This window comes from Physcomitrium patens, chromosome 1 (assembly GCF_059467195.1).
Source record: "Physcomitrium patens ecotype Gransden chromosome 1, ASM5946719v1, whole genome shotgun sequence".
Classification (NCBI taxonomy): domain Eukaryota; kingdom Viridiplantae; phylum Streptophyta; class Bryopsida; order Funariales; family Funariaceae; genus Physcomitrium; species Physcomitrium patens.
In genome coordinates, this window is record NC_143410.1 from 3,335,441 (window position 1) to 3,357,758 (window position 22,318).

At 36.5% G+C, this 22,318-nt stretch overlaps 1 protein-coding gene across 1 annotated transcript; it reads left to right on the forward strand.

Moving 5' to 3' along the window:
- The first annotated feature begins 17,528 nt into the window (after window positions 1–17,528).
- LOC112289548 (uncharacterized) lies at window positions 17,529–21,521 on the forward strand. Its single transcript, XM_024534813.3, has 2 exons — window positions 17,529–20,762; window positions 20,918–21,521. Exons 1-2 carry the CDS (start codon window positions 18,988–18,990, stop codon window positions 21,144–21,146), a joined length of 2,004 nt encoding a protein of 667 aa, XP_024390581.1. The 5' UTR covers window positions 17,529–18,987; the 3' UTR covers window positions 21,147–21,521.
- Window positions 21,522–22,318: the final 797 nt, after the last annotated feature.

A 22,318-nucleotide genomic window follows, 5' to 3' on the forward strand; every position in this document is an offset into this window, starting at 1 on the left:
CATTGGCGCGGATATGGTATTAGTGAATGCACATGGGAGCCAATAAAGAATCTTGCAAATGCAGCAAAGGCAATGGAGGCTTTTCATCAACGACATCCATCAAAATCAAGATGAAAACCTTCTTTATAAAAGAAACAACATCTAGGCAAGATAACATTCTACTTTCAATTCTTGTTCGTAGCTTTATTGTAGTAGTGGCGCTCAAGAGATGGAGAACCAACAACCAGCGGATTTAACTCAAGAGCCTTCATTTGCTGACCTGTCGGACGAGACATTACGATTGTCACAACCTTCAAGACGACGCAATCGAAATGATGATCTTCAAGAACGACATGTTCATCCTCGAATAGATGGTGAGTTACAACGCGTTTGGTATCACGATTTGGGAAGGGACTCCCAATGTTTGGTGATTTTGCTAGAGGTAGGAACAACTCCTGATGGTATTCCAAATATTCTATTCGAAGGAAGTTACGAAGGCCTCAACAATGATCAAATAACTGGGTGGTCTTCCTGCCGTGGTATAGGACACTACCGATGGTTGAGAGGCCCAATCAATCATCTTTGAAGAGAACAGAGATCAGAGTATGTGGCGAATACAATTCGTCGCATCATAGATTTCTTCAACATATGATGACCGCTCCTCGTGGAACTCGTCTCTAGAAGGGGGGGTAATGTTACGGCCATAATCATGTAAGCTAATAATTACATATAGAAATAGGAAGAAGTAAGTAAAAATAGATAAAAGTAAGTTAATTCTATAATATTTAATATGGAAGCTTCGTAGAAACTTCCTAGACGCTACTTTGTCTTCATAGGTGTCTTTAATTGATTTTTTGGATTAGAAACGTGGTCAACAAGTTGGCCATGTGCCACACATGTTGTTAGCTTGAAGTTCAAGCTATCTATATGGCCCACACGTAGAAAAACTTGCCTTGTAAGTCAAGGCATGTGTCCTACAAAGTCAACACATATTGGAGGTCCTATAGAACGTCGCCACGTAGCCCCTAGTTAGATAGTATATATAGAGACAAGAGTGAAGGCTTCTTCACTCTTGTCAACTCCTTTCTTGCTTCTAGGCTAGTTTCAAGGGTCTTTAGTTTTCTTGTCTTTTGGCAATAACCATTCCAGTTTCTCTTTCAATATATATAGTTGTTTATTTATATTTTGTTACCTCTCTTTGAGTGAAGGCTCACTTCTCTGAATTGTTTTTCATTGAGTTCTTGTCCTTGACAGTATGTCTATGACATTATCTCTCCTTTTGGAAGCAAGTTCTTCAAGGAGTGGTCTTCATATATTAAAAAAATCCAAGATGCTGTAAATTATGTTTGCCACATACTTTCATCTTTGTTCTCTTCAAAGATAGTTGATAAGTCTTCTCAACATTCGATAATCTCTCATATTAGGGCAAGAAGTCTACATTGTTTTTTGATTTTTGTTGAAACCTTTGTAACTCTCTTGAAATAAAATATTTAAAATATTGTCAGAAGTCGTTTCTACTTTTAATAAAATCACCAAACATCAAGAATCTCTACTAAGGTGATGATAGCAAACATGTTGTATTTCACCATCTATTTGAGGTAAGATATGTCATTCTTGAGGATCTTCATCTTGATTATGTAATCTTAAAAGTTGTCACAATTACAGTAGCTTGACTGATAATTCAGGAAATAAAAGCTCTTGAATTGAATTTGTTACTTGTTGATTCTCTTTCTCTTTAATGTCACAAATACACAAGCTATAAACAAGGGTAGGAGGTAGAATACTATCTTTTTTTAATCTTATTTCTTTCATATTAAAGATTTATTATTTTTTATCTTGATTTTGATGGATATCGTTGATGAAATGCCTCATTTTTTTTTTGTAGCATTTTTAAGATTCTTTGTTGGCTCCTATGTGCATTCATTGATATCATATTTGTGCTAATAAACAAGATATTTCAACTTATTTTGGCACCGTCTTGAATCTAAAACTTCTTTCACTTCAAATTCTTGATGATTATCTATTTCTATAAGAAGAGGTAGCATTTGTATTTTTTTCAAGATATTCATTGTTTTATATGGCTCAAGAAGAAACATATGAAATATAGGATGGATCTTCATAAACTTTGGTAGATATAATCAATAAGCAAATAGATTGACTTATTTATAATTAGGAAAAGATTCAAGCCTATGATAGTCTAACTTATCGCAAGGATGAATAATCTTGATATTACAACATAATAACCATATTTTATCATCCATGTTGAATTATGGTTGTTCTTTGCAATAGACATCTACATTAATCTTTTGTTGTTCTTGAGCTCCTTTTAATTGTTCCTTTATTGTTGCATATATATTTGACAAATAATTTGCTAAATCTTTTATCATAAGATCATCAACTTTAGAAAAGTCAAAAGTATCAAGTTATAGATGATAACCATAATTGACAAAAAAAGGTGTTTATTGAATAGAAGAATATATTGATTTATGCAAACTCTGTCAATAGCAAAAGAGTTATCCAATCATCTTTATGATAGTTGACGATACACTTCAAATACTGCTTTAGAACTTAATTCTCTTATTCAATTTGTCCATTAATCTGAGCATGAAATATTAAAAAGAATTTATTTCTATTTTTAGAAGCCAGAAGGTTTTTAGGAGCATGTGTATTCTATCACATTTCAGTGCCTCACTTTGCCCATATCTCATAGCCACTATATAAGTTATTAAAGAAGGATAAGAGATTTGTTTGAGAAGAAGAACAATAAATAGCTATAGAAAACCTAAAAAAGATGTTGAGTTCACCACCTGTGCTTAGACAAGTGGATTATCAATGTGAAAGACCAGTAGTTGTAATAGTGGATACAAGCCCTATAGCAATTGGATGGGCTATTGAATAAGATGATGTAGAAGGGAAAAGGTCTGCTATAAGGTTTGGAGCTAGGATTCTTACAAAGAGGCAAAGGGCTTATCTACAAGCTAAAAGAGAGCTTTGGAGAGCACTCACCGCTTTAAAGGCTGAGAGGGATTATTTGATTGGAGCAAGTATGGTTTTGAAAACAGATTGTTTGCCATTACTTGAAATGATAATTAATTGTACTACTCAGACATTGTCATTTTAAGATGGATAGCTTACATAAGAACATTGAATCTTGTTTTAGTACATGTTATTGGCAAAGAAAACTTGGTGGCAGATATGTTGTCCAGAGCTAGATATACCTTTGAAGAGGAAATGATGGCACACGAAGGAGGTGAAGATCAAGAAGAAAAGAGTTATGGAAATTCATTTGTTACTTGTGGAATGGATTTTGGTGATAAGGTTCAAAAATTCTATGAAGGTTTGTATGAAGGCAAATTGAAGGATATTGGAATTTATTTAAGTACAATGAAGAAATAAGAAGGGTGGATGGATAAAATCTTCAAAGATATTAGATATCAATCCTATGGTTATTTACTTAGAGATGGATTCGTATGGAAGAGGCCAAAACGAGGTGATAAAATCCTATTGAGGATATTAGGAAATCTTGAAACTAAGTTTAAGGTTTTAAGAGAATATCATGATACACTTTGGGCACAGCACAGAGGAGTTTGAGCTACATATACCAAGATCAAGGAAAGGTATTGATAGAAGGTTTTATACAAGAATGTAGAAGACTTTGTGAGCTCCAACACAGAATGTCAACTATAATCTAAAGTTAGGTACAGAGATGGATTACATCCTACTTATCTACCTTCAATACATTTTCAATGGGTGATTGATTTGGTAGCTATACCATCAAGACTTTGGGGTATGAAATATTTAGTTTTGGCAAGAGAAGAGCTTTCAAATTATGTTGAAGGGAGGGCTTTGAGAACCAAGAATAAAAAGGTAATATGCAAATTTATATTGAAAGACATCTTTAGCAGATATGGTAGCATTAGGGAGATGAGAGGTGATAGAGGAGAATTGGATGCCGTTGAAGCAAGAGAATTTTTCAACAAGTATGAAGTTCAATTGAAGCTGACTACTTCTTATAATCCTGAAGCCAATGGAAAGAGTGAAAGGAATCATCCTTCTATCATTTATGCATTGGTTAAGGTATGTAAGGATAAGTCAATTCAATGGCCTAAACTGCTTCTATTTGCTCTATGGATTGATAGAACTACTCATAGTACTATCACTCGTTATATATCCATCGAGTTAATGTTAGGACAAAAACCTATGATGCCAGCTGAAAAAACCTATCTTACATGGATATTTTTATTTTGGAAAGATAATATAAATAGAAAAAGATTATTGGAGCTTTGAATCCAACAATTGGGTAGGTTACCTGAAGACCTACAAATTGCGGCTGAGAGGTTAAAGAAAGCAAGATTAAAAAATAAAGAAAGATTTGATAAGACTCATAGGTTGAGGCCTAAGCCTATAGAGATTGGAGACTAGATTCTAGTTTATGATAGCAACCTTGAGCATCAACATAGTACTATAAAAAAATTTATAAAAAAATAGTTTGGATCATATGTGCTAGTTACAATCTATGATAATGCCACATATACTTTATGTGAGTTAGATGGAACTATCATAAGGATTCCAATAGCATGATAAATGATGAAGACTTTCAAGAAAAGAGATGGATTATTTCAAATAGAAGTCCTTCAAGAATTCTTATCTCAATATTTGGACCAAAAGATGAAGAAGAAGAGTCTATGAGTAATTCAAAGAAATTTCAAGAAGATGAAGAAGAATAACATGTTGCATATAGCGAAGGATGTGTAGGTTTGGAGGAGGTGGATGTCGTATTGTAATTGCTTATAGTATGTAAAAATTAATTAAGACATATAATATGTTTGTAAGTTTTGATGTAGATTAGAGTGGTTAGTAAACAAATTTAAAGAGAATTGATATAAGGAAATTTATTTGGAGATTTATCTATTTTGATTATAGTGTTTATATTATGTAAGATTTAGATATTTAGTATAAAGCTTAAGAGAAGGTTGGGGCCTAAAGATAAAACTCCTAACTAATAGGAGGCTTATTGGAAGGGATGAAAGCAAGGTATGGTGAGATGAAGGCAAAGAATGGGAAACTTCATTCCTATTGGTCGAAGGCCATGTCCAATGGGCTTCAAGGAGGCTGCCTGAGGCCTTATTAGGGATTAGGGTTTCTCTTTCGAATTCATTTGAGCTTTGGAGGCTAGGGTCAGCAAGTTCAGGGTTTTGGGTATAATTTGGATGAAGAATTTGGATGATTTCCAGTTTTTATGAAGGAGATATAGGGGTTCAAAGTTAAGGTTTCAAATTTGTACCTATTGTCACTCTTTGAAACATAACATATGAGTACGAAAATCAATGAAAGATCGGCGACTAAAGTTGAAAAGAACACTTTCTTGACTACACTTTACATATACTATTTGACGAATTCCAATTCTAGATGAAGGAGTTATAGGGCATTGAAGACAGCACATGTAATTCAAAGGCAGTAAGTGAGTCATTTTGTTGATAGTAATGTTTGGAGCTATATCTTGAGTTTCTAGACGAATTTTTAGCTCAAAATTTCTATAAGTGTGAATTATTAAGTTAAAAAATTATAGATCAAAGCTTCATGGTATTTAAATATTTATTTTATGAGATATGAAGAAATTAGCATGCGGGTGTATGTAAGCTAGGGTTTAAAGATACTGTTAGAGTTTTGGTGATATCTCAAGATCTGTAACAAATTTGCAGTTGAATTTTTTTGTGGTAGTTTTTGAAAGTATATCAATACTACGTGTAAAGTTTTAAGTTTTTTGGACAGTCCGATCGTGAGATATGAGCTATTGAAGTTTGATAAACATTTCTCATAAAGATATACAAAGTATTAAGATACTTTATCATACATTTGGATGTTTTCTTAGTACTTGGGCTTATGTATTGATATAATTGCCCTAAAAAGGAATATATTATATATATAAACTTGGTACTTTTAAATCTTAGACTTGATTGACCATTTAGTGGCAGCTAGAAGCCCAGCACTTTCTTGAGGCAAATTCTCTCTACCTCGACACCGGTGATATAAGACCTTCCAAAAAGATGATCAACTATTACTTTCCATTGCCAACCTTCCACTTGCTACATCAATCCAAGTACATAAGCTAGCACCTCAATGATTTAGATATTTTTGTATTTTTACAATAATTTTTGATGTTGCATACTACCTTGAGCTTCCGCCACATATTCAGGTCCATCCAATCTTCCATATTTTGCAGCTCAAGGAGTTTCATATTAAATCAAGGCATTTTTTGGACTAACACTAACGACCACTACCACCACCATGACAAGTTGTAATTGATGACCAATAGAAATATGAAATAGACAGTATTTTGGAATATCCTTACTTTTGTCATAGCAATGGATGTTCGCAACTTCAATACAAAGGTTATTCCATCCATGATGCAACATGACAACCTGCACAAAACCTCACTTGTTGTTAGGAAATCATTTGGAAATACCATTGGGAAGAAAACAAGGACGTTCTACATTAGGAGAGGAAAATTAGCTATAACATGGCATAGATATGATATTTATATTATTTGCACATAAAGATATGTACTTGAAGTCATTTTTGAGAAGTTTCTAGAAATAAGGTTAGGATGGTGATTTAAATAGGATCTACTCTAGAACCTTCTAAAAAGACTTAGGATAATTATCATAATAGAACCCACTTCTAGAATCTTTTAGAAGAGTAGTTATTTTGGTGGGGCCTACTATTAGAAATATTTTAGAAAGTTCTAGGATAATTGAACAAAATATAACTAAGATTAGCAAAGGCCATTTGGGCATTGAGTTAGGTATAGCTTGAAATTCTTTTTCTTAGTAAAGTTTGGCTGATTTTTCTTATTCGATTCAAATTGATTTTATTTGATTTTATTCTCTTTTACTTTGTCTTGTCTTTTGAATTCTATTCCATTCAGTTATTTTTAGTTTTATTTTGGTGATCTTGGTCTTACATTGTGTCAAGTTATTTTTTGTTATGGATTTGATAAGGTTTTAGACTTTAGAAAATCTATTCCTATTTCGCCCTCCTAGTTCCTATAAATGGGCTTTTTATGGTAGAAGTATTGTAAGGATTTTTTTCTTTTTATAAATTTCTTTTTATTTTTTTCTTTAATACAATAATTTATTATTATTATTATTATTGAGCCTCATCTATCATGGATCAGCAAGAGGGTGCAAAGTAAAAGAGGAAGAGGGAGGAAGTATAAAGCAAGGCTCATCTTGGATTGAGAATGGAAATAGGAGAAGAGAGATGGGAGGGATTTTGGAATTGAGAATAGACAATGGAGACGAGAATAGATGGAATCAATTATAAGATGGCAAAGGAGATAAAGCTTCAAAAACATTATATTGCAACTTTATCAATACCTTATTTTATCTTATAAAATATATATATATATATATATATATATATATATTTTGTAAAAAAAAAACAAAAAATATTTATAATACAAAAAAAACTTGATATCATATGTTCCTTTAAATGAATTTGTTAATAAATAAGTATTTATCTTTAAGTCTTCTTATATGAAATGTAGAGGTTTGTTAATTACATAATATTAGTTCTATTATTGATAAAAAAAAAATATCATAATCAATATAATTTTTTGACTAATGTATTACCTGCTACAAAAAAAAATGTACATTGATATTTTAATATAGAAAAAATTCCATCTTCAAATAAGTTCAAATTAATTTATACTATTGGAAGAAGAAAATAAAAGATAGAAATGAGAGAAGAAAAAAAATAGTTGCATCATCTATATATATATATATATATATATATATATATACATATTCATTCATTCATTTTAAAAGAAATAAATAAAGAATAATTTTTTCAAAGTAATTATTCTACCTTCTAAATCCTTGAGCAAAAATGCCCACAATTTTTTTATATGCTTTTTTACATCATTCATAATTAATTAATTCTTTTTCTTTTAATTCAATTATACTAAAATTTCTAAAAAAATCTTTAATTTATTTAATGGTTGATAAATAGTCAAATAATTTTAAAGTTATTTAATATCATATGACTTTAATAGATTAAAGGCTTATAAGTTGGAATTTTTAATTCTAAGCATTGATATTGTTGTGTAATGTGAATTACACCTTGGAAATACACTAAGCATTTAGTTTCAAAAGAAAGTCACCTAAAGGCCACAAATTTCTTATAATCCAAATAAAACAAGGTGTTTGATAATGTTTCTTTTAACAACTATAATCCTTCTCAAAATCTTCAATCATAGTAACTTTAAATTCTAATAATTCTAAATCCCAAACACCACCAAATCTTAGATATATATTAAATAACTTGTTAGTAAAATCCTAAAAAATTAAAATTAAATCTTAATAAAATCTTAGTAAGTTTGAAAAAATCTTAAGAAATTTTAATCAAATCCTATAAAGATCTTAATCAAATCTTGGATAATTTTCTAATACAATATTTTAACAAAATTTATCAAATTTTATAAAAATTCTAATTAATTTTTTCTAAATTCTAAAATTATTTTTGTAAAACCTATTAAATTTTAAACATATTATACTTTTTATTTTTAAAATATTTTTAAAAATTTGATCGAATATTAAAAAAATCTATCACATTTTTAGTAAATTTTAAAATTCTTATTGAAACCTTAAAGAAATCCTAAATATTTATTATAGAAACTCCATCAAACATTCATCAAGATTTTAAATAACTAACAAAAATTGTATTAAAATCTCAAAAAATCCTATAAAATCTTAATAAATCCTATAAAAAAAATCTAATATATCCTAATAAATCTTTAAAATATTTCAAAATCCTATTAAGTTATCAAAAAATATATACTATATATATATATATATATATATATATATATGTATATATTTATTGACAAATTATGTAAAATTCTACTAAAATCTTAGAAATCTTATGAGAATTCTAAGTTTTAAGTATCGAATTTTTATAAGCTACAATTCAAATTTGAATTAAATTTATTTTTATAAAATTAGATATAAATCCATTTATTAGATTAATAATAATGAATAAAAAAATTCTATTAATGATGCATAACTCTTAAATCTAAAAGTAAATAAGAATTCTAATAAAAAAAACTTGTAATTTATTTATTAAATCTTGATTAAAATTTGTATGTAGCTTTAAAGGTTATATCTTTTGTTAATATCTCAAAAAACTTCTTTCTCAAATGGTCAAATATTTTGATATCTAAATAAAAGTAATTTATTTTAATATGTTATTTTAAAAATATATCTTTATATATATACAAACCAATAACTTGCAAGTAAACTATTAAAATTATAGCAAAAGATAGAATCAAGTTTTCTGCTCACTAAGCAATATAAATAGATTCTATCATTAATTAACCTTAGATTTTTAAAAACTTGGCTAAAAATCATTTTTTACTTTATTGCCTTTATAATTGCCATTTCTAAATTTATTTATTTATTTATTTATTTTCTTTTGTTGAAGAGCTCTCCTACATCAAAATTCTACAAATTTTGTGTCACGGACACAAAATACAGACTTGAAGTCTAACAAGAAGTTCAAGAAGAAGTGGCAGGACTAGATTAAACAGATGAGTACAAGAACAACACCAGAAAGATGAGCTAGAACTCCAAGAGATGTGTTGTCTAGACTGAAGAACCCTTCAACCTCGACTCCTATATATACTACTGAATAGGAAGCTTCTCGAGCTACTTCCGCTAACTAGGACGCTTCTCCAACAACTTCTACTAATTAGGAAACTTCTCGAGCAATTTCCTAGAATCTATCAGAATATTCTAGAACCTTCTAAGAATATTCTAGAACCTTCTAAGAGAATCTTTAGGGAATATTTTAAGAATCTTCTAGAACCTTTTAAAGGAATCTTTAGAGAATCTTTAGAGAATATTCTAGAAGAATATTCGAAGAATCTTCCAATGTATGTCCATGACATCACCTCCTCTTCTAACTTCGAGGTCTCCGAGAAGCAATGTTGTTATCAGTCAATACCAACGCAAGAAAATAAAAATCTGTTGCATCACATCCGCTATGAATTCCAATTGTTGTTCGCGAGGCAAATGATTCATCGGCCCTTGGAGCCAACGGTAGTGACCAACACCTTCAACCTCTGACCAAGCGTGGACTTCTGTGTCTTCATTGTAAAACTGTCCTCCAAACACACCTTCTGGCTGACCGTCGTAGGCAGGCTCGACCTCAAATACAATTACTAGCGATCTGTTGCTCGGTATCCTCCGACGTCGTCGTGGTGCAGGCGGTTCTTCATCTCGCGGTCGTCTTCGTGAGCTAGTCGCTTGAGATGACATAACAAGTGTAGTATCTTGACTATCCATGTCCAAAGGCTAAAATGATGAGAGCAAACTATAGTTGCTAACAAAGTTCTACACTATCGAACTATGGGTTTTGGAGGTGCCTTCCCCCTTTTTTATGCTACTTGATGAGCAAGCTTCAGCAAGAAGCTATCGTTGAATCGGCTTAGGTTTATGAGGATATCGTTGATGAAATTCTTGTACCTTTTTTGGTGCATTGGCAAGATTTTTGGCATGCTCCCACGTTCGTTCATTGATGTCGTATCCACTCCAATGCACTAAATACTCCAATTTTCTCCTATTACGCCGTGAATCTAGTACCTTTTCCACCTCGTATTCCTCATGGTTTTCAATTTCGATACTTGGTGGCGGACTTTGTACTCTTTGGGGAAAAGCTGACTCTCGATAAGGTTCCAACAAAGACACGTGAAAGACTGGATGTACCTTCATAGTAGCTGGTAACTCCAGACGATATGCCACCGGATTGATTTGCTTCTCGATAACAAATGGCCCTAATCTCCGATAGTCCAATTTGTCACATGGCCGCTTGGTCTTGATATTCCGTCGAAGAAGCCATACTTTACTTCCAACTTTAAAAGTAGGCGCCTCATTTCGATATTTATCTGCAGATGCCTTGTAACTCTCTTGGGCAGATTGCAATTGAAGCTTCAACGTCGCTTGAAGCTCCGATAGTTGCTTCACAAATCCTTCAGCTGCTGGGTTGTTATTTGCTGAAGAACTCAATAAATCGAGCTTGGGGTGGTATCCGTAGTTGCAGAAGAATGGTGTTTGTTGAGTTGACGCATGAAGAGTGTTGTTGTATGCGAACTCAGCAAGCGGTAGATATGCAGTCCAATCATCTTGTTGATAGTTGATGCTGCATCGTAAATATTGCTCCAAAACTTGATTCATCCGCTCTGTTTGACCGTCAGTTTGAGGATGAAAAGCCGAAGAGAGCTTAATATCCACCTTCAATATCTCAAAGAGGGACCTCCAAAACTTGGATACAAACTGAGTACCTCGATCTGACACGATATCATCTGGTAGGCCATGATAACGATATATGTTATCAAGAAAGAGTCTTGCGGTGTCTTCACTTGACGATGTTTTCTTGCAAGGCACGAAATGCGCCATCTTTGTAAATCGATCCACCACAACAAAGATGCTGTCAAATGAATTCGATGGCGGTAGGTCCGTAATGAAGTCCATAGAAACTGAAGACCATGGTCGGTGCTGAATAGGCAATGGCTGGAGAAGTCCATACGGATGATGTCGAGGGATCTTGGATCTTGAACAAACATCACAAGAAAGGACAAATTCCTTCACATCCTTCCACATTTGGGGCCACCAAAAATCTCGTGAAATGAGCTCCAAAGTCTTGTTGAATCCAAAATGTCTCGCAGTTGGAAAGTCGTGGCGAGATTGAAGTACTCGGAGTCGAGTTGGTCCTTTCGGGATATACAACCGCTCCTCAAAATACAGAAGATCTCCCTCCACCTTAAACTTGTCATTATCGACACGTTGTTTGATGTCAAGAGCTATAGAATCCTCAATGGTCGCAGTACGTACCTCGCTGAGGAAGCCGTCATCGATAGTTGCAACAGTAGCAAAAATCCTGAATTTTTCTGGTTTCAACAATGTTGTACATTGTTGATCAAACGCTGCTTCTCCAGCCTTTGGCACAAGATACGATCTCCTCGATAATGCGTCAGATAATCCTTGCTGTTTTCCAGGGCGGTAGGTGATAATAAAGTCAAATCGTGATAGAGACATATTCCATTGAGCTTGACGACGATTCAAAATTCGAGTTGTCATGAAATACTCCAAATTCTTGTGGTCCGTATAAACAGTCACTGGATGTGCAGCTCCTTCGAGGAAGTGACGCCACTCTTGGAAGGCATCCACTATAGCAAGCAGCTCTTTGTCGTGGATCTCGTAGTTGATCTCAGCAGCAGAGAACTTCCGTGAATAGAACGCAACTGGGTGAAGCTTCTTGTCTATGCCCATCTGTGAAAGCACAGCTCCTAAAGCAAAATCTGAAGCATCGGTCTCTAAATAGAAAGCCTTTGTAAAGTCAGGGTGTACCAAGATTGGAGCCGTAGTGAATGCCGTCTTGAGATCTTGAAATGCTTTTGCTGCTTGTGATCCCCATTCGAGCTTGTCTTTGCTTGTTAGACGCGTGAGTGGTGCAGCAACTTGAGAATAATTCTTGATGAAGATCCGATAGAAGTTAGCAAATCCAAGAAAACACTGAACATCTCTAACCATCTTCGGAACTTCCCAAGATATAATTGCTTCTACCTTTTTTGGATCCATCTTCAAGCCCTCTGTAGTCGCAATGAAGCCCAAAAATTCCATCTCATTCTGGTGAAATTGACACTTCTCTAACTTGGCGTAGAGTCCTCGTTCGCGTAGTTTTTCAAGAACCAAACAAACGTGCTTCTCATGTTCTTCTTCATTCTTGGAAAATATCAAAATATCATCCAGATAGATGACAACAAAGTCATCAAGGTACTCCCGAAAGATGTCGTTCATCATATGCTGAAAGACCGCTGGAGCATTGGTAAGACCAAAAGGCATGACATTGTACTCAAAATGGCCATACCTTGTATGAAAGGCTGTCTTCCATTCATCTCCTTCTTTGATTCGCACAAGGTTGTAGGCTCCTCTTAAATCAATCTTTGTAAAAATCCTTGCACGTCCAAGTTGATCTAAGAGGCCGGAGATCAAAGGTAAGGGATAGCGATTTTTCTTGGTCACCTTGTTGAGTCCTAGGTAGTCCACGCACATCCGTAGTGAGCCATCTTTTTTCTTCACGAATAGGATTGGTGCTCCAGCTGGCGACTTTGAATGTCGAATAAAATTCTTGGCTAGATTCTCATCGATGTATTTCCGCAATTCTGCCAACTCCGTCTGCGATAGGTTGTATATTGGACCAAAAGGTGGTTGCGCTCCTTCCTCTAAGTCTATGGCGCAATCGTATGGTCGATGTTCCGGCAGTATATCGGCGTTCTTCTTCTGAAACACGTCTTCAAAATCCCTATATTGCTCTGGTATATTCGATGTTGAGATATTCTCGCCGCTAGTTGGAGCTGCATAAATGACAAATGGTGCGCCTTCCTTGGACGATCTTAGGAACGCTCTCGCTCCAATAAACATGGATTTCTTCATGTAGGTTCTACCAACAGGTTTATTATTATTTTTTTCAGGAAATGTTATCCTTCGTAGCCTCCAATCAATGGACGGATTATGAACTTCTAACCAAGAAAGACCAAGGATAACAGGGCTTGATGGGGTTCTAATAATATTAAAAATAACGTGACTACTATGGTCCTTAAACACCACTTCTATAGGTTCTGATTCGTGGGTAACGTTGCCTGACAATAAGGATCGTCCATCTATCACCTCTACGTGAACAGGTTTGGACTTCTGTACTAAACGGATCTTGTGGCGTTTAGCAAACTCTTCATCTAAAAAACAAGTAGATGCCCCCGAATCCAATAAAGCTAAAGTTTTTTGTTTTTGAGGGCCTAAAAACAAAGGAATTGTAAAACAACGGGCAGGTTGGACAGAGAAGGAGGAACCTGATTGTTGTCGTGATATTAGATTGTCCAGCCGCACGGTTCCTACTGTGGCTGGGCGTCGTCGTTTTCTGGAATCATCGCACTTCTAGTCTTGACAGGGTGCCAATTTTGCTTCTTTGGGCAATTTCCAACCTTGTGACCTTCTTCTCCACAGTACAAACATAACCCTTCCTCCATACGCCGTTTCTTCTCTGTTGGAGTAAGAGATCGGACACGCGTCGTGTCGATTTGCATGTCTGTTGCCTCCGAATGTGAGTTTAAGCTAGTTGCAGACATAGTCACGTCGTAACGAGTCATTTGATGTCTTGGACGTTGGTCTTGGCGACGCTGGAATAGGCGGTTGTCACACTTTACAGCTTGGCTAATAGCTTCGTTGAGCGTTTGAGGATCAGGAAGAGATAACAGCAAGTCCTTCACATCATCCTTCAAGCCCCAATAAAACTGACTCACCAACGCCTCTTCACCCCAATTAATGTCACTTGTCAATTGTCTGAAATCCGAGGCATAGACTGATGCACAGCGTGTTCCTTGTCGTAGCGATCGGATCTTTGTTGTAGCCCATCGAACTTTATCATGCTCGCCAAATGCTTCTGCAAATGCCTCCAAGAACGTTTCAAAGTTGCTCAGGATTGGCGATCGCTTCTTGAACAAGGGAGTAAACCAAGACAGAGCTTGTGTTGTAAGCAAGGTTCCAACAAGCCCAACACGCGCTTCCTCCATCGGATAACGTTCGGGCTGTAAAATTGTTATCAACCTGATTTGGTTGACAAAACCTCGAAACTTGGAACGAGTTCCATCAAACTTATCCGGAAGACTAACTCGAGGCTCCTTTCATTGTAGGACTACTCGATCTTGTTGAAATGGAGGTAGAACTGCTTCTTCTGGCGCAAAAGTTTGACGCTGATATGCTTTAGATGGCGCTATCCCAGATGCTCCATTGTTATGGAGTCCCACCATGACTCCTTCGATCTCTGTTGTCCTATGTGACAACGAGGCAAGAGTATTTATGATAGCGTCTAGTTTGGATTCCAAACTTTCAGCCATTTTAACGTCTTAACCTTCGGCTAACCTTCAGAAAGAAGAAAAAAGAGTTTTGACAAGAAGACAATATTGGTTCAGAAGAGAGTACTCCGCAACCTCTAAAACGCCTTAAGACTCCAAGATGAGGGGTAATCCACTCTCTCCAAGAAGAATAAGGCTCCAATATTGAGAAAGAAGAGATATCAGTTTAGAGGAGGGTAATCCGCAACCTCTAAAACACTAGCACACCTTCAAGAAGAGGGGTAATCCACTCCCTAACAAGAAGGAACTAGCTCTGATACCAGTGAAAATGCAGTCTCGACAAACTGTCACGGACACAAAATACAGACTTGAAATCTAACAAGAAGTTCAAGAAGAAGTGGCAGGACTAGATTAAACAGATGAGTACAAGAACAACACCAGAAAGATGAGCTAAAACTCCAAGAGATGTGTTGTCGAGACTGAAGAACCCTTCAACCTCGACTCCTATATATACTACTGAATAGGAAGCTTCTCGAGCTACTTCCGCTAACTAGGACGCTTCTCCAACAACTTCTACTAATTAGGAAACTTCTCGAGCAATTTCCTAGAATCTATCAGAATATTCTAGAACCTTCTAAGAATATTCTAGAACCTTCTAAGAGAATCTTTAGGGAATATTTTAAGAATCTTCTAGAACCTTTTAAAGGAATCTTTAGAGAATCTTTAGAGAATATTCTAGAAGAATATTCGAAGAATCTTCCAATGTATGTCCATGACATTTTGAGGTGTAAGAAAATTTTAAAAACCTTCTCTCTAATCTCAGAGTTTGATCTCCAAAAGAACCTCTTTGAAAAAAAAAAGTGATCATTTTTTACCTTGGAATATGATTTTAATCTTGTCTTACAAATGGACTTTTCTAAATATCAATCAAATATATTTTTTATTAAATTTTACAAAAACGTATTCTAAACATAAACTATATATATTAATCTTCATCCATTTTTTTATCCAATAGTTATATTATAATATATAAATGTAAAGCTCTCAATTCATAAATTTTTAAAAAGTCTACGTCATTTAAATCACTTTTGAGTTTAAAGACACAACATGTCTATAATTATATCTACTACTATATTTTAGTTAAGCCTTAAGACTTAGAAAATATAACTAAAATTTTAGTCATAATTTTTTACTTCAATCTATGTTTTATTGATTACCTGCAATATGTTACTCCCAAAATAAAGCAAGGGGTTTTAATGTTAGTGTTAAAAATTATAAAAATCAATTTAAAATATAATTATATTAGATATTGTTAAAAATAAATTTTAAATTATAAAATTTTAATTTATTTAACTTCATATTAATAATGTGTTTTAAGAATAAAATCAAATTTCTAAAAATAAGATAATATAAATCATGTTGATTAATCCTTAGAATAAATTGGCATTCTCAATTCTAATTAATTTAACTTTATTTTTACACATTTCAATAAATCATAAGTAGTACATTTTACTAAAAATATGTAAAAAATAAAGTAATAATAATATTAAAGTACCAATTTAATATTTTTCATTTTTATTGTATTGAACAAAAGTAACAAAATATTATATATATATATATATATATATATATTAGATATTGTTAATACTACCACAATTTTTGCTATCTTGCCTCCCACCTAATATATATATTTAGTTTTTGTTTATACCAATAAAAAAATATTGTTGATAGTTTCAATATATATATATATATGTAATAATTTCAATATTAATAAAAATAAGCCGTGGTAACAGCACCAGTAACTATGATAACTATAATAACACTTGCAACATCTTTTTATTTATTTGTTTGTTTCTATATTTATATATACACATATATATATATATATATATATAGCTACCTATTTTGGGGAACAAATCACAAGTAATAAAACCACATAATTACAACAAAACCACAAAAATCCACTCAAACATACCAAATCATCCAAGACCCACAACTTAATCTACCCTAAATAAACCCCATGAGCCACGAGTTCCAAGAACCAACATCCACTATCTCCATGCAACATGCACCCATTTGAATGGCCTTTGAATGCAGTTCCCATTTACTATGAACTTGCATAAGAAAAAGAAGAAACAATTGATGTTCTTGCAGGAGGATCGGGTTATTACAAGAGGATCGGATTACCTAGGATCTCTGGCACCTCGACATCGATGGAGGTTGTGTGGAAGGGTCCGTACAGTTGACGAACGGTCTAGTAGGGGAAACAACGCAGTGCGCTGAGAATGGGGCTGGTTGGCGACCTCGATGTCAATGACCAGTTCTAGGATGGACTATCTAGTTCCGATCGTGAGTGGGTGAGGGTGACCAGAGGAGCCGACGACGGGGATCGACTGACAACTCCCCAAAAAAGTGGGACCCACAGAACGTTTTGTTAGAATCGTGTAAATGGATGACCATCCGCGTGTCATTCGGATCGAACTCTAAGACAAGCTTCTCGTGATTTGGGTCGACTTGGAAGTGGAAACGACTGCAGTTTCAGGAGTTTCGTTCAGGATTGGCAGGCTTCAATATCCACACGTCACCTTACGAGGTGCAGCTAGTAAAATTTGTCTGCTGGTTGTGGTTAGCACTAGTGCACTGTTGAAATCATCATGCATTGGCTGGACGGACACACTCGCTCGGAGAATCAATGGTGCACAGCGCAGCATATCCCAATTAGTATTGGTGAGAGAGGGCTCCCACTCCGGCGCCCAAATTAGAAACTGTTTTTTCATGTTAACCACTATCTGTAGTGATAACATGCAGGTCTCGCCATGCCCTTGCCATGCCAGAATAATAGCGACACCTGCCTAATGACATCAACTTTTCGGTGCCTCCGTCAACTGTTGCAGCTTCTCGTCAATTGCCGATAACGAACCCCGAGCGCAGTATCAGGCGAGCGTATGTGACATTTCCCAAAAATAGAGTTACCTCGGTAAGCATTAACTAGCATTGGAGTAGTTTGGAATCCTTTGGGAAGCTTTTGTGTGCTTTTTGTCTGAAATTTGTCTCAGAGGTTTATATATAACCAAGGCGAGTTCCGGATTCGGAGATCGGAGTTTGGTTCCGAGCATGAAATTCGAGATTGAGTTCTGATACGGTAGATCGAGGTTACTCTGATGCTCCGCGTCTTCCCTCCCCGCTGGATGTGGAGATTTGTATCGCTTGAGTTGATTAGGCTAATGATATGAGAAGGCTTGTCATCGTTGCGAGATGAAATGCAGCGTGAGATCTGAGGGCTGACCGTGCTAGAGAAGGAGAGTTAGCAAGTGGAGCCGAGAGATGGTGAGCTTTAGAGCTTGCACATGATCGCGAGTCTATGAAACTGGTCCCGCGTAGACAGTTTCTGAGACTCGACCATGCCCCTGGGTTTAATATTAGCGCATATTAATATCTCGGGGCTTGACACTGCAGACAAAACCACAAATATCATGATTCTCGTTTCTGTTGGTCGCTCTTGCCATGCCCACTGGAAAAGCGATCTTGGTTGCCCTGCGATGCCCGATCATCTACTGTAGGGTCTCGATCTGCACAACCCCCCCCCCCCCCCCGGGAGAGTTTTCGACTCTCTAGGACAGAGTTTTGGTCCCTGATAGGTTTGGCATTTTTTGTTTGTTATCGGTTGTGAAGTTTTTCACAGGGTTATTTCTCCTTAGACTAAATTCCCCTTCGAATTCTAGGCAACGGTGTCTTGGCATCAAGATTAGGAACTTGGACATCGATCAAGGCTTTAAGCATACTGAGAGTTTCCTCCAGAGAACTGATTGTTCGGCCTTCGGATGTTACACAGATTGTCGTTGTGGGGAGTGGAGGACCAGAGAAGAAAATGGGGGGGTCTGTTGTTGAGAGGGATTTTATTCTGAGCTTGAGAGTGTAGACAGATCTGGGTATTCTGGTGATTGCTTGAGAAGTGATGTTGTTGGGAAGGCGAGGGAGAAGTCAGTAAGAGTTATGAGTTTATTTGACACGCAGCCGCAGTGGCACATACTTTTTAGCTGACGGCTTCTCGTGAGGGGTCTGTGATCACACCTCACGGAGAAAAAATACTAACTTGACCAATGGCTCTAGAAGTTTTTTTTTCCTCCAAAGGCTTCATGTCAAATGCTGCTGCACAACTATCGCTGCCTTTTCATGTTATCATTGACCCTGACTTGAGGGACGCACGACGTTCGCGCCTGGCGAGGCGACGCCCTAGAGTAGCAGCCTCAAGTACTGGGCGAAGGCACAAGGCTGTGAGCCAAAAGAGTAAAGTTGTCACCTCTAGCTCAAATTCCATCCTGAACTCCCCCACTTTCGGCTCTGTTTCGGTCTCAGCATCTGGCTCTTGCTTGGAGCATAGCAAACAACGAATTTCAGAAACTTGCATTTGTAGAGCAAATTCCTTCGAGCAGGCAGGGCTTCCTGATGGGGAGAGTATAGAGGGATTTCAGGAGAAGGATGGTTTTGGTTTTGGTGTAACGAAACGAGGTGTTGGTGCACAATCAGACATAATCGAACAGAAGGATCGACAGGATGGAGGCTTCGCAAATGCAGAGATTCCGAGATCTATGCTTAGCCCCAATTTTGGATCCTCTAACCCTGAAACCGATGAATTTTGGAGGTCGCCATCGCCCAATCTTGATGACGAGTTTCATGCAAGGATGATGTCTTTGGAATCGTCTCATCACTCGGGATCTAGAGCGAGCGACTTAGGTGAATGCCCACCTTCGACAGCAGCAGTTTTTGACGTTGCCGAGGTTGGATCATCCTTTAACACTGGTGCTGATCTCTCTGGACCTAGTCCACACCATGGCGTCGAATCGCCAGGGTGCTCCACTGCGTCCACTTCCATCTCTACTCAAGGCAAAGATTCGCAGGTGCTCTGTGGGTTGGGGCTGGGAGGTGTGCACCTTCCGTCATCCATAAAGAAGCTGCGAAAGAAAGGCGAAAGCAGAGCTTCACCTGCGAGGGAGCGAGGATGCGCCATTAAGAAAGCATTCTCGTCCATGGTGTACATGATCAAGGCAGTGCAGAGCCATGCCCTGCAGATGCGGCAGGCGCTGTTGTCAGAGTGGGATGTAGATGAGGTTTTACTTCTTGCTCATCGGGAGTTGCACTCGTCTTTCGTTTGGCTCTTCCAAACAATCTTCGCATGTACTCCGAAGCTCATGGTCTCCGTCATGATTCTACTGGCTAATTTCACTGTGTACTCCACGGGGGAGAATGTCGCCATAGCCATCGTCACAGAGACACCAGAGCCCATAGCCCTCTTCCTCTCGACATACGGGAACCCACAAGCATCGTCTAATCCTTACCTGGCTATTGGTACTCAGATATATTCTAACATGTTGAAGGATTCCGTGTCGACGGCATCTGAACCTGACCCCGCAAGTCTAGGTGATGGCTCTGGGGGCAACAATTACCCTTCTGGTCTGATTGCAGAGAGCTATGATGGGGACGCATGGTTCAATAGTGCTCTAAACCAGAGATACATGTTTTCTCAGAAGGAATCAATTCGTGACTTCCACTCTCCTGGTTCTGCAGTCGATGAAGCTAAAAGGAAGTCGCAATCAAAGCGTGAGAAGCGGCAAGATTTGTGGAAGGCGTGGCTTGACAGCAGCATGCAGGATTTGAAGCCCGATAGCAATGAGCTACTGCAACATGTACAGCTAGGTCAAGACACAATTCGAAGGTTTGTTGCTCCTGTTGCGGTACATCTTGAATCCGACAAGTATCCTTGCTTCGACCGCACTAATCTCGAGTATCAGTACGCTATCAACATGGATCCTTTCAATCCTCTGCTTCTTGCCAACTACGCGCAGTTTCTTTTTGTCGTCCGGCGTGACAACAACCGGTATGTGGGTCCTGCACCTCATCTTACAGCATGCTGGATTGTTTTGAATCAAGAGCCACTTGGTAGCTTTCTGGAATTTGATGCATCGTCTCACATTCTCAACAACCCGTAACATAAGTCTAATGTTTTTGGGGTTTTTCTGATTTATATGTCAGAGCTGAGGAGTATTTCCACCGGGCTATGCAAGCGGATCCTCTAGATTCGACCATTCTCGGGCGCTTCGCTAGTTTCTTATGGCTAGGGCGGGGAATTCGATCCGCAGCCGAGAGAGCGTTCAAGGCCGCCATAGCAGCCGATCCAGACAGCTCTTTCCCTGCAAGTAACTACGCAAATTTCCTATGGCATTTCGGCGAGGGGGGTGCATCTGAATCCTTCGCTTCATGATCCCATTCGCGACAGCTGCAACCCGCGCCGATGTAGGGCTCAATGCATAAGTTCCTGGAGTGTGAGTTGCAGACAGAGATAATTTTTCTGATTAGTGTACATTTTTGATATTTTTAGGGAAAGCTATTGATTGCGAGTGAGTTGTAAGATCAGAGTAACACCGTCCGACAACTGCAGCGCCTCTGCACCAAGAGTTTTTAGTTGATGGTATTCTAGATTGTGAATCTCAGCATATAGCAAGAGCTGCAAATTGTCTGCGAGCCACTAGCATAGAGGAAGTCGGTGATTAAGTCGTAGTTTGTACATTCACCGAACAGGTGGGATGTCAATGTACATTATACCTTGTAAATTACACGATGAGCACTATTGACGATCCTCCGGGGCCCAAGAATTTCTTACATCTTGGTTGCTCTTCGCTTCATCTGCATTGGTGTCGAAGAATACAGATTTCTGTGTGTTCGTTTGTGAAATCTGGTTTTGCACCATACTGATAGAACTACCCGTCAAAATTAGCTGGAATGAAGAGAGATATTATATTGCAAATTTTGATTCATATTAATTTAATTTAATTTAAGTTATAATTTAAATCTTAGAATTCTTCTCATAATGATTTGTTTATTTGGTTGAGAATATATTAATTTCTACCTAATTTACAAAGTTATTTTGCTGACACTTTTTTATTTATTATTTATATACCAAAATATCAAAACAAACATTTGCAACTACACTATGGAACAATTCAATGCGCTTGCCGTTTTTGGAATATTCTGACAAAACATCTAGAATTGATCAATAGACATTAAAAAAAAAAAAAAAAAAAAAAAAAAACTGGACATCCATGGGCAACTACCAGGAACTACTTTACTACCCCTACCCAACTTAGTTGCCACTTGTCACATTGTTTGAGGTTATACTGCCTTAATTTAATTATCCTTGATTTTAAGGTCTTATGCTATGTATATTTTATGTTAGATGTTGTACCTATTCTATCAACTTGCCATAAATTGCTAGAGCAAATCTTTGATGAGTTTTTGTCTTGGACACATGTAATAAAGACTTGTGGTTTTATTTACTTATTTTATTTAGATGGTTGTAGTTTTATTTTATATATTTTATGTGTAATTGTCTCTACTAAATTATGCACATCTCTCTAAATCTTTTATGCCCAATTC